Source organism: Rhinatrema bivittatum, chromosome 1 (genome assembly GCF_901001135.1).
Source record: "Rhinatrema bivittatum chromosome 1, aRhiBiv1.1, whole genome shotgun sequence".
NCBI classification, from domain to species: domain Eukaryota; kingdom Metazoa; phylum Chordata; class Amphibia; order Gymnophiona; family Rhinatrematidae; genus Rhinatrema; species Rhinatrema bivittatum.
This window is the reverse complement of record NC_042615.1, coordinates 761,600,611-761,613,375: the sequence shown is the minus strand read 5'-3', so window position 1 is coordinate 761,613,375 and position 12,765 is coordinate 761,600,611. Positions and strand designations below refer to the sequence as shown.

Here is a 12,765-nt window from a genome sequence, read left to right as displayed (position 1 = left end):
GCATATTTTTAAAATGACAGTTGATGGCCCAGGAGCAACAAATCACTCCCTGGCCCCCCGCTGGACCACCAACAGTTTTCATGAATCTTGGGGGAGGGGGGTCAGGAGGATGGTGTGACGGTGGGAAGGCAGGGTGAGGTAGGGGCTGGGCAAAATTTTGAAAGGGCACTTTTTGCTGCTTCAAAATTCTGCCACCTGAAGCAGCTGCCTCACCCTGCCTCACTGGCTCGTGAGCGGCGGTGGTGCCTCCCTAATGGTTGGCGCCCTAGGCCCGGGCCTAACTCTCCTAGTGTTTCTGCCGGCCCTGGTCACAACCTTAACCCTTATATTCAGTAGTGGATGGTTAGAGTCATCATCTGGGTATGTGAATAGTGTTTGTGTTACTAGAACAAATAGGAACCTTTAGAGGGAGTTCGCTTAGGACTTTATAAGTTCTGGTGGGGAGATTCAGCTGCAGCTATCAGGCTGCCAGTAGAGGCCAGGAATACCTCTCCTCCTGGAGGGGGCCTTCTGCCTGAAAGAGAAGGGTCCATGAGGCTGAAAGTTCTTGGGAATGAGGACAGAATTGGTGATAGTGCAGAGAAGACTATGCTGTCATCATTTGCTGGAAAAGATTTTATGGAAAAAATGGGACTGCATAACGGAGGCCACCTCTAGGACGAATTCAGTGTGGAAATATGAATGGTGAGATCTAGGTGGTTTTTGGAGGAAGAATATTTTATTGCTGATGCTACCTAAATGCTATAAGAGCTTGTGATCCCTGTTTTAATTAGTGAATTTTAATATTGTTCATCTCTGACTGCTGGAAACCCCAGAAATAAAAGTTTTGCTTTGTTGAGGATATCTTTTCATATGAGACCCTCCTTCACTCCAAGGTGTAGGCTTGAGAAGGAGGGGTAGTACAGTCAGAGGGGTCACAGAGGGTGCTTTCCTTCTGCAGCTTGAGAAATACTACCCTGGCCTCTAGGCCAGGTTCACTACACCATCTGCTCAACTATTTTTTATTTCTTGTGAACCCACAAGAGATTGCTGCTTAGCTCTCAAACAGGCATCAGACTCTCAGTTTATGTGCCCCAACAGGGAATTACACAAATATTAACTAGCCCCATCAGGGCTAATTTTTCAAACATTACACAGTCATCCATGGAATAGCTTTGTGCTCTGATACGGTTCATAATAATCCCACAACGTTTGTCCATGCATCAGGAATGTGCTGCTAGGTGCATGTTTCTATAGGTTCAAGTAGTGACATATCCTGTGAAAGGCACTATCCAAATATGTTATTGGCATTATTGCCTTCTTTTAACATACGTGCATGCTACAATATGCATAAATGTAGTTATTATAGGGTATTATTTATTCATGATTCCATGGGGAAAATGCCCTTTTTAGCTCATCGATAGCCTCACCTTGCCTTGTCCTTTCATCAGCACGATGTTGGAGATAATAGATGGCTGGGCCAGCCTCCAGGGTGATTCCACATTGGCTGTGCTCAATGAGCGGGTGGTTTTCCTTATAATATGGTATTCCTAAAAAAAAAGAAGGCATTACAGTGTCAGCAAGCACAAATCCTTCAATCCGATAGGGTTCAGGTTTCTTTCTAATGTTGTATAAAAGGAGGCATAACTCTGGGCTAAACATACGAGGTTAAATTTTCAGTTCTGCACCCAGCTGGAAAGTTGCAAGCATAATCTCAAGCACAAACAAAATAAAGCTGATTTTCAAACATAAAATTCATGCAAAACTTGACTTTGAAAATCGGATTGCCCTTTGCAGCTAAATATATTTCCATAATTTTAACTGTTGCGAAGTAATATGTCAACAGCTTGGTGTTTACATGCATGCAAGCTGATACAGTAAGAAATGCGGGAGAGCGGGCGCTCTGTATTGAGATCCCGACGTGCAGCCAGGTACCTCTCTATTTAAATTAGGTGGTGCACTAATAAGTAGGCACTAGGGACAATAGCACATCCTTAGCACCTCCTTACTAGCAGTAGAGGTGGTTTGTCAGCGGATCTGACAACCGACGCTCAATTTTACCGGCGTCGATTTTCGAACCTGCTGACAGCCATGGGGTAGGAAAACGTACGCTGGAAAAATTGAGCGTCTGTTTTGCTAACCGCTGACCGGCAGGCAGATTTTAAGTTTTGGTTCCTCCGACCTAATATCGCTTGGATATTAAGTCGGAGGGTATACAAAAAAGCAGTCCATCAAACTACGGTGAGAGAACATAGTAGAAATATCAACTTTGTGAGACTTTCCTCACTCCAAATGACATCAAATCTTCACCAAGGTGTACTGTTCTGTTCGTATGCTCACTATGAATGAAAATCTGGCCCCTAAACTCTAAACCACCACCAACACCTCACTTTGAGCTATTAGATGCCCCTCCTATAGGTATATAAATAGATGCATACTGTGAAGGCCTCTCCAGAGTCTCTCTCTCTTTCTCTCTCCCCAGCCCAGAAATGGCCGAAATGCAATTCAAAAAATGTATTGCAAATTGATTTACAGCCATTTCGGTCATATCACACAGCTTAATGGCAGGAAAAAAAGGTGTCATTAAAACCGTGCCATAGCATGCGTTATGCTATTGCACGGTGCGATATTGCCCCTCATTTTCATAACCCCTGTCCAAACACTTCCCTAATCCGCCCCTTCCCAAAATTTGCATTCGTGCCATGCGCTACTGCTATTTTGGTGTGCATTAATGCCATAATGCATTTTGATGAATGACCCTGTAGGTATGTTTACTGAGTCTGTCGAACTGTTAAGGGAGGGAGCAATGGGAAAACCATGACAGAGAAGCCACAACTGCCCATGTTAATAAATATTTACATATATATACATATACACACACACAAACATATTATATTTATGTACACACGTATATGTATTTGCATACACATGCATATTTACATAGACAAAATGAGTGGTATAAGTGGTTTATAGCACCTTTCTACTAAAGTTTTCTGTTAAGTAACCTTTTTTCAAGTTCCTACCTTATGCCTTTGTTAACAATTTTATTATAAATGTTCTCTGTATTTGACTATGGAAATATTTTTTCCTGCTTTTTCTGTTTTATGTAAACCGGTATGATTTGCATTTTAATGTAAGAATGTCGGTATATAAAAATTATAAATAAATAAATAAATAAATAAATAAATAAAGAGGTTTCACATGTTGTAGCTCAGAGATGAAACTGGGTGATAGAGCATCACCCTTGGTAGAACAGGCCAAGATTTTTGGGATCATTTTTTATCCATATTTGACATTTAATAAGCAGATTTTGACATTACTTTTTTTTTTACTTTGCTTTCTCCAGCAGTTGCAACCTTTCTTGTCTTATTGTGCATTAGTTATAGGAACCCAGGTTTTATTTCTAAGCTAGAATTTATAATGCCCTTTAACTTGGGCACCCAGTGAAGGCTCCTCAGCATCTTCCGATCTCCCAGAATAGTGCCACTTGCATTAGTGCTGGCCATGTTCCCTTTCATCACATCCATCCTACCTTCAATGATTTACAGTGTGATAGTTGGAGTTCAGTATATGTTTTGGGTTTGATTGTTAGAACATTATATCAGGATGGTCTAGCTTATCTTGGACAGTGTCTGAAACATTACGCTGCATGCAGGGTGCTATGCTCAAACCAAGAAGCTCTCCTCGGTTTCCTTTTTGAAGGACTGTAAAATGGACAGAACAAGAAAAAGAGCATTCATATTCACTAGCTCCAGGCTCTGGAATTCACTATATCGGAACCTACATCTGGTGGAACAATATCTGTCTTTTCAAAAGGCCATTACAACCTGACTCTTTCACTTCCCTTTTGAGAACATAAGAACATAAGATCTGACATATTGGATCACAAGCGCCTGCATTTTACCTAGTCTTTGAACTTTTTGAAAGAGTAAATAACTGATTCATGTTTTCCTGTGCTACTCCATTCATTATTTTATGGACATCTATCATATCATCCCTCAGCTGTCTCATCTCCAAACTAAACAGCCCTAACCTTTGGCCTTTTCTTAAAGGAATCATTCCATCCCCTTTATCATTTTGGTCACAATTCTCTGTACTTTTTCTAATTCTACTAAATCTTTTTTGAGATGCATTGAGGAGAACTGCATACAATACTCAAGGTGTGGTCGGACCATGGAGCAATGCAGAGGCATTATGATATTCTCTGTTTTATTTTCCATTCCTTTCCTAATAATTCCTAACATTATATTTGCTTTTTTGGCTGCCGCCTCACACTGAGCAGAGGATTTCAACATATTATCCATGATGATGCCTAGAATCTTTTCCTGGTTGGTGACTCACACTATGGAACCTTGCACTGTGTAGCTATAATGTGGGTTAATCTTCCTTGTGTGCATCATTTTGCACTTGTCCACATTAAATATCATCTTCCATTTGGATACCCAGTCTTACAAAGTCCTCTTGCAATTTCTCACAATTCTTTTGTGATTTAATAAGTTTAAATAATTTTGTAGCATCGGCAAATTTGATCACCTCACTTGCTATTCCCATTTCTAGATCATTTATAAATACAGTATGTTAAAAACAGCAGTATTCTCAGTACAGATCCCTGGGACACTCCACTATTCATCTTTCTCCATTGATAAAATTGACCAAATCACCCTATTCTCTGTTTTCTATCTTTTAATCACACTAGAACATTGCTTCATATCCCATGACCTTTTAATTTCCTCAAGAGTCTCTCATGAGGTGATTTGTTAAACGCTTTCTGAAAATCTAAATACACTATATCAACTGGTTCACCTTCATTCACATATTTTCTTCATGCCTTCAAAAAAATATAGCAGATTGGTAAGGCAAGACTTCCTGTGGGTAAATCTATGTTAGCTTTGTCCTCTTAAACTATGACTATTGATATGTTCAGTTATTTTGTTGTTTTTAATAGTTTCAGCCATTTTGCCCAGCTCAGATCGTCCCTGGAACCCTTTTAAAAAATTGGCATTACATTGGCCACTCTCCAATCTTGAGGTACTGTAGCTGATTTAATGAGAGTCTGCCAATTGCTAATAATAAGTCTACAATTTCATTTTTCAGTTATTTCAGCACTCTAGGTCAGATATATGCCATCTGGTCTTTCATCTTCCATCTTCAATTTGCCCTATTACATCTTCTTTGGATAATCTTATTGGCCAATTGGATAATAATCTTTGATCCAATAATATTTGTAGTTTTCTTGTTTTAATTAACTATTTAAGATGTATTTTTGAACCTGATGGACCTTTGATTTTTAGCCATTTTTAGTCTTGTGTCTTGTCAGTTTGTTATATTTTGCTGATATTTGTATGATAGATGGCTATAATGATGCTATTTGTGTTTTACAATGCTTCTTAACCACCGTGAACCACTTTGACTTGGAACTGATGAGCTATAAATGTATATAAATGAAATGAAATGTATAACTTTAAGTACTAACCTGCCTGGCTCCTGCTGAGTCCAGTTGTTGTGGAAGAGAATGTTTTCTCCAGCCTCGGGAAAATTTCTCTGGTAAGTCACAAATTGGATCACCATTTTCCACAGTCAGCTCATCATCCTCTCCAACAGATTCTAATCGGGATGCACCACCTAAGAGAAAAATAGTCGGATAAAATGTAGGATACTGCACTCAGTAATATAGGGTCAATTAATAGGTTTGGCCTTTTCTAGTGGATTAAATCAAGATGAAATTACATATTGGTCATGCAAATAGTCTGACAGCCTTATAGTACTGAGACTGAAAAAAAGGCATTTGTTCATTCTGTCCAGACTATGTTGCAGTATTTTATGAACACATGTTGACTCTGAATCTGAGCATATATAAATTCTTTTATGGTTTCTGTTACTAAAGCTTAGCTGTAACTATATGTAACCTTGACCTTGGTAGTCATTTATGTGAACGGGTTCACACTCAGTACCCGGGGTTAAGTTCTTGTCTTTTTTGCTATATGCCTTGAATGCAGATCCTTCACTGGAGACAGGATAAACCTCCAAGACCCCAATCATTATGTATACTTTACTCTGCTAAGTATTAGTTAGGATTCCAGAATGGTGTACCAATGTAAACTTTACTTACTCTCTTCTTAAATGATAACTATTTGGCATGGTGCGCAGTTTCTTCTTGTCACATTAATTTTATAAGAAATAAATGTCTTCAAATCTATGTCTGTGGTTCCATCAATTCTTCTCTGAGGTCCCCTGTTTCTTTCTGGATCTTTAGGGCTATCCGTAGGTACTGTGAATACATTCCTGTTAATCCTCTAAGGATTCCTCTTCTATACCTGGGATCTACTACTTGATCTTACTCTCTTCTTTCCTCTTGGTACCAGACTAGCACCTCTTTCTGTCTCTGCTGGGGGAGCACCAGATCAGTAACTCTTCTCCTTCAATTCTCCAACACAGAATGTGATAACTAAGGGGGTCATTTATCAAAATGCGATAAGGCGTTTTCGCATGCGAAAAGCCCCGTTAACGCATGCAATTGCACCATATCGTATGGTGCGATGCAAATTCAGAAAATAGGAGGAGTTAGGGGCGGAGAGTGGGATGGGTTAGCCTGTCTGCGAAGAGCTATTGCACAGCCGTAACACTGATTTTAACTACACCTCTTTCAATTGTGTTAGCTGCTGTGATGTAAGGTTTCATTGCCATCTCCCGTAAGGCCTATTTCAGCTGAATTGAAGGGCTCCAGAGCCCTGGGGGGGGGGGGGGGGGGAGAGAGAGAGAGAGAGAGAGAGAGAGAGAGAGAGAGAGAGAGACTGGCCATAATAGCATGGCCATAGGTAGGTATTTGTATCCCTATGGTAGGCCCACCTAGTAACTCGAGGTGGGGATTAGGTAAGAGTGTAGGGGGTTAGGGGCCACTTTGACATTCTACGTGACACCTACGAACAGAACAGTGGTCTCTTGTGAAGATTTGCTGGCCTTCGGAGTGAGGAAACTCACTCCAAGATGAGATTTAGGCAAGGTTCTCTCAACCTAGCTTGATGGACTGGTTGAGAGAACCTTGCCTAAATCTCATCAATTTTAAAGGTAATTGTACAGTAGAAATTGCAAATTTTAAGAAGAAAGGATGCAAGGCCGAAATAATTTCCTTTATTCTGATATGTCTCTTTTTCTGTATATCGCCAACAAAGATCTGCTACTATTAGAGTGCATTTAATTAAATATGCCAGTTGGATTTTATTTGCTAATGGTACAGAAAATCCCATAAGTGTTACATTCTATTGTTCACATCACTTCTTTTGAACATGTAACTGATAGCTCTCCATTCTCTGCTATCTCCGTACAGAGCTTGCTCTCCCCACTACTTTCCCTGTGTTTGCCGCTTTCTTGTTCTCTTGGAGTTATTATTTTAAGGGATTTTGACAATGGAAACTTTCAAAATTTCAAAGAGAATTCCTGTCATTCACATAAAAGCATCATATTCAAGGGCAGTGGGTGCTTCAGAGGAGGTCAATTTACCCACTAATCTGTATCTTAAACATAGAGAAAACATGCTGCCTGCACAAAGTTCATTCACAAACACATTTGTATCACATATGACATTTTCTTATTTTGCAATTGTGTCTTTTTTTTTCTGAAATTAAATATAATGTTGACATACACAGTGAACATTAAGATAAAAAAAAATCACTTGCTCTATAATGGTCTTCCTGCACTAAATATGATGAAACAAATCAGGACTTCAGAAAACATTTAAAACATCAGGGATGCAATAAAATATCATTAGTACAAAGATTTTTTTGTGATAAAATCTGCAGTTGTGTATGGATTTTATTGCAAAAATTGTCTCAATTATCTTTTCCATAATATTATATGAGCCAAGAAACATATCTGACGTTATTGATTCTGTGGTGAAGAACTTTTGTATTTAGTACACTGGCCCCATAGTCTTATTTCCTGAATAGCAATTCATATATTCAAATACTGATATCATCATCCATAGAACAGAGAGTTCATTTGTTGGAGATTAGGGTTGGTTGATACAATTTCTTGATTACTTTTAAAATTAAATTTGATTGAGAATGATTGACAACCTTATAATTTGGATTTCCATATTTAATATTTGCTGTGCGACTTTATTACTTTCTTAATTTTGTATTAATTAAGGCTAATTTTCAAAGGCATTTCTGGAGGAAAAACAGTATTTCACCTACATAAATGGCATTTACAAAATTTCTGGCCTGATATGCAGATAAACGTACATGTGTATGTCCTGTTCACACATAAATGTATAACAAATACTTAGGGATCAAAATGGTTTTCACTACTGAAGGTATCAATAATACAGAACAAAGGAGGACTTTACTCCACAATTAACCAACTGTCCTATTAAAAGTATATGTGTTGATGGTATCATACAGTGTGCTAGATTTCATCAGAGGATGGGATATAAAACCCTGAAATCATCCAGGGAACAGACTATTAGTGCACAAATATAATCATGTAACATAATTCAATCTTTTTTTTTGTTCAGTTTTCTATATTGCTGTGTTTGCACAAATTTCTATCTTCAGAATTCAAAAAACATAATAAATATTCAAACATGATTACTTAGCTTCAAAGTTCAAGCCAAACACTTATATCAGGTTGTTTTAACAAAACATGCTTTAAGAATTTGCATAATAGGAACATAGCAGTTATACTTCAGTGCCATAAATTGAAGGCTCCTCTTCTTAAACCTTTATAGCTTATGGACACACTTTTGAGGGATTTTGTTTTTGCAGCATTGGATCAACCATCTCTGAATGCCCAGGGTAGAGATTTGAATCAACATTTACTATTAAAAACAGTCTGTCCTCATTATCTCAATAAGGAAACGGACTGGTCTGCTTTTTTTTTTAATGTATTAATCTTCTACTAACAAGTCCTATGTGTTTTGGAACATCCACTAAAATACTTTAGTCAAGCAGTTATACAGACACAAGTACAATTGGTTGGCGCCATGAGAGGGGTGGATTTCTATTCTTCGGCTGGTGCACTGATTGATTGGATGTGTAATCCAGTTTGTGAATACATGGTATTGTTTTATTTTGGCTTGTATGTGAGTCTAGAGCAGCGGTATTCACTCTCAGACATAGAGGGCCTCCAACAGGTTAGGTATTCAGGATATCCCTAATGAATATGCATATTTTTGTATGCACCTGTGTCCTTTGTATGCAAATCACTCTCATGTATATTCATTAGGCATATCCTGAACAACTGATCTGTTGATGGCCCTCGCGGGCAGGGAGTGAATACCACTGGTCTAAAGGCTCTTTAAAATGAAGGAGTTTCTCCCACCGTTTCAAATGATAAGCGGCAATACATTCATTTTACTGAAGTACTCCACGTTGCTTTTCATTGAGATAAGTGTATTCTATAAAAAGTAGAAATGGTGACACACATTCTTTGGTATTTGACTTTATATTTTGATACTGTTGAGACCCCTGAAGGCGGCAGATAATTACTGAAACACCGGCAGTGTTGGCACTGTGTGGATCAACTACTTGGCGTCCTTACTAAAGTTCCATCAAACATCATCCTTTAGAGATTTTGTTGAAGAACAGCATGATATAAAGTATTTGGCTTAAGCCTTGAAGCTAAGTAATTGTGTTTGAATATTTATTATATTTTTTTAATTTTGAAGATTGAAGTTTGTGTAGACAGCACATATTTACCTGCAATATAAAAAACTGGATTATGGTACATGATAATAATTGATCACTACTATCAGTTTGTTCCTTGGTTGACTTCAGGTTTTACATCTAATCTCCGATGAGATCTAGCACACTATACATAATTGTGGAATAGTGGCTTCCTTTGCTCTATAATATTCACACAAAATTTTACCAAGACTAAGTACAGGCATTCGTGGAGGTGGAGTTGAGGAGGTTTGGACTTAAATCATTATTTTTGGATTTCAAAAGTATTCGTGGAAATTTTCCCCAATTTTTTTCCATACACATAACAGGTGTAATTGTGTGCTGGTAAATTTGGTGGGCTAATTTTCAAAGCGGATTTATGCACATAAGTCTGCTTTGAAAACTGATGTGACTTACATGCATTTTTGCCATCTAATTTATGTGTGCTATTTGAAAATTATCCCATCAGGTTTTATACGCATATCCAGCATAACTTCAACGGCAGGGGAGAAGAAAAAAGGATTCACACTCACAAAGCGGGGAGTAGCTGGCTTGTTACGGCGGTTACTACCCCAAACCAAATGTGCCTGATACTTCACTTTCGATGCATATCCAGCATAGCTCTCTGCTTCAACGGCAGGGGAAAAGAAAAACTGATACTTCACGCATATCCAGCATAACTTCAACGGCAGGGGAGAAGAAAAAAGAATTCACACTCACAAAGCGGGGAGTAGCTGGCTTGTTACGGTGGTTACTACCCCAAACCAAATGTGCCTGATACTTCACTTTCGATGCATATCCAGCATAGCTCTCTGCTTCAACGGCAGGGGAGAAGAAAAAAACTGATACCTCACGCATATCCAGCATAGCTCCCTGCTTCAACGGCAGGGGAGAAGATAAACAACCAATAAGGGCTGTATAACATAATCTAGGTAAAAACAAATAAGCATGGGTGTAGCTTGCTTATTGCGGTGGTTACTACCCCTACTACCTCTAACTAATCAAGCTAGATATTTCACTTGGATGCAGCTCCATCACCGCTCTCTACATTAATGGCGGGGGTGGAAGGGAATTAGAACCAAGAGCTAAGAGAAACAGATAAGTATGAGAGAAAAAATGAGGGAAGCTTGCTGGGCAGACTGGATGGGCCATTTGGTCTTCTTCTGCCGTCATTTCTATGTTTCTATGTTTCTATATTAGGAATGTGCATTCATTTCAATGTGAATAGAAAAATGCAACACATTTTTGATTCAGTTCAGGCCAATTGAAATGAATGGCTGTGGCCCCCTGAAAAATCCTAATTCTTTTTGATTCATTGACTCCAGTCCCATTAAAGTCTATGGGGAAATAAAGATCACATTTTTTTGTACTTGAATTCGGACATAGTGGAGCCAGTTGAGGATGGGACAAAGAAAGAAGGAAGGACCAGAAGAAATGTTTCAGCAATTTTTCAACCAACTTATCCCAGCTGGCAGCTGCATATCATAACCACTTTATTTCTTTTAAGTGAAAGTGAAACTAAGAGGCCTTTCAGCAGTGATCGTTTTGTTCTCAGTCATTCTTCTGTTGGATCTCAGAGAAAGCAAAGATTTTGAAACTGCTTGCTTGAAAACAGAATGAAGGAAATGATTAGAAAAAATAATTTACAAGAGAAAATAAAGTGTGTTCACAGACACTGTATCTCCACTGTTATTATGATGCAGAGCCAGAAAAAGGTAAACTAAGAGGCTCTTTTTTCAAATCACGATGGGCCGTTATCACGCGATAACGCCCTAACTCATGTGATAACTACCGCATTGAGAGTCTAAAATGTAAATTAGGGCAAGGGAGGGGTTTGGCCGGGGTTTAGGTGGGGGATTAGGAAAATTAGGGGCCTGTAGCACACCCTTTAAGGTCTTCATGACACTGTTGTTCGCGCACCCTTTGTTCCTCTTTTGCTGCTTTGGGGTCTTCATGACACTGTTGATACCGCACCCTTTGTCCCTCTTTTGTTGCTTCGGGGTCTTCATGACACTGTTGTTAGTGCACCCTTTGTTCCTCTTTTGCTGCTTTGGGGTCTTCATGACATTGTTAGGGCACCCTTTGTTCCTCTTTTGCTGCTTTGGGGTCTTCATGGCACTGTTAGCGCACCCTTTGTCCCTCTTTTGCTGCTTCGGGGTCTTCATGACACTGTTGTTAGTGTTAGTGGCCGCGGCAGACTGGGACCGGGGCCGGGTGTCATGGCCGCCGGCCGTGGTCAGCCGCGACGTAGGCAGCCTAAGGGGCAGCTTGCATGACTCACCCGGTCCGTCGGGGGGTTGTTGCGGTGCTCTACGGGGACATGCGGTTCTTCCTGCTCCTTCCTTGCCTGCCGCTGTCTCCGAGCCGGGAGCGAGGCTCCGCGGTCATCTGACTCCTCCCCCTGAGCCCCTTAGGGCCGCGCGCGCGGCTGAAGGAATTTCTTAAAGGGGCCATGACAGGAAGTGTCATGGCTCCCTTCTTAAGCTCCTCCCTCTGTTTCCTGTACTTAAGGCAAGGGCTGAGCAGCCAGCCCTTGCCTTAGTATTGAGGTTCCTGCCTAGAGTGTGTTCCTGGCTCCTGGTTCCTGTTCTTCATCCCGTCTTCTCTCCTGCTCCGTGGACTGATTCTTGGCTTGACCCTGGTACGGCTTTGGACCCTTCTCCTGTCTCGACCCTGGTTCGGCTTTGGATCTCTCTCCTGCTTTATACCTGGACTGGATTCGGATCTCGCTGGTATTTTGAACTTTGGACCGGACCTGGACTTCTCTTTGCTTCCAACCTCAAGACTGTCACAACCTGCTGGAGGCGCCAGCCGTCTGGAATCCACGACCTGCAGGAGGCGCCTGCATCCAGACCTTTTACAGTCCTCCGAGGAATCGCCTAAGTCCCAGCGGCCGGACCCCTATGGGCCTCTCCTGGGGGGGTCGCATGCTTCCAGGGTGAAGTCTTCTAGCAAGAGTCCTCGGTGTACCAGGCCTTGCCCTTCGACGGTAGCCATTACCGCGAAACAAGGGTCCACATTTTCATAACAGTTAGCGCACCCTTTGTTCCTCTTTTCCTGCTTTGGGGTCTTCCTGACATTGTTAGTGCACCCTTTGTTCCTCTTTTGCTGCTTTGGGGTCTTCATG

General features: G+C 40.4%; 1 protein-coding gene across 1 annotated transcript in view; it reads right to left on the bottom strand.

The window, feature by feature from the left end:
• The window catches only part of PDZD2 (PDZ domain containing 2), a 718,708-nt gene that overhangs the window by 155,605 nt on the left and 550,338 nt on the right, over positions 1 to 12,765 (bottom strand). The window contains 2 exon segments of the mRNA XM_029579361.1: positions 1,410 to 1,529; positions 5,453 to 5,601. Coding sequence (XP_029435221.1) covers positions 1,410 to 1,529; positions 5,453 to 5,601 — 269 coding nt within the window.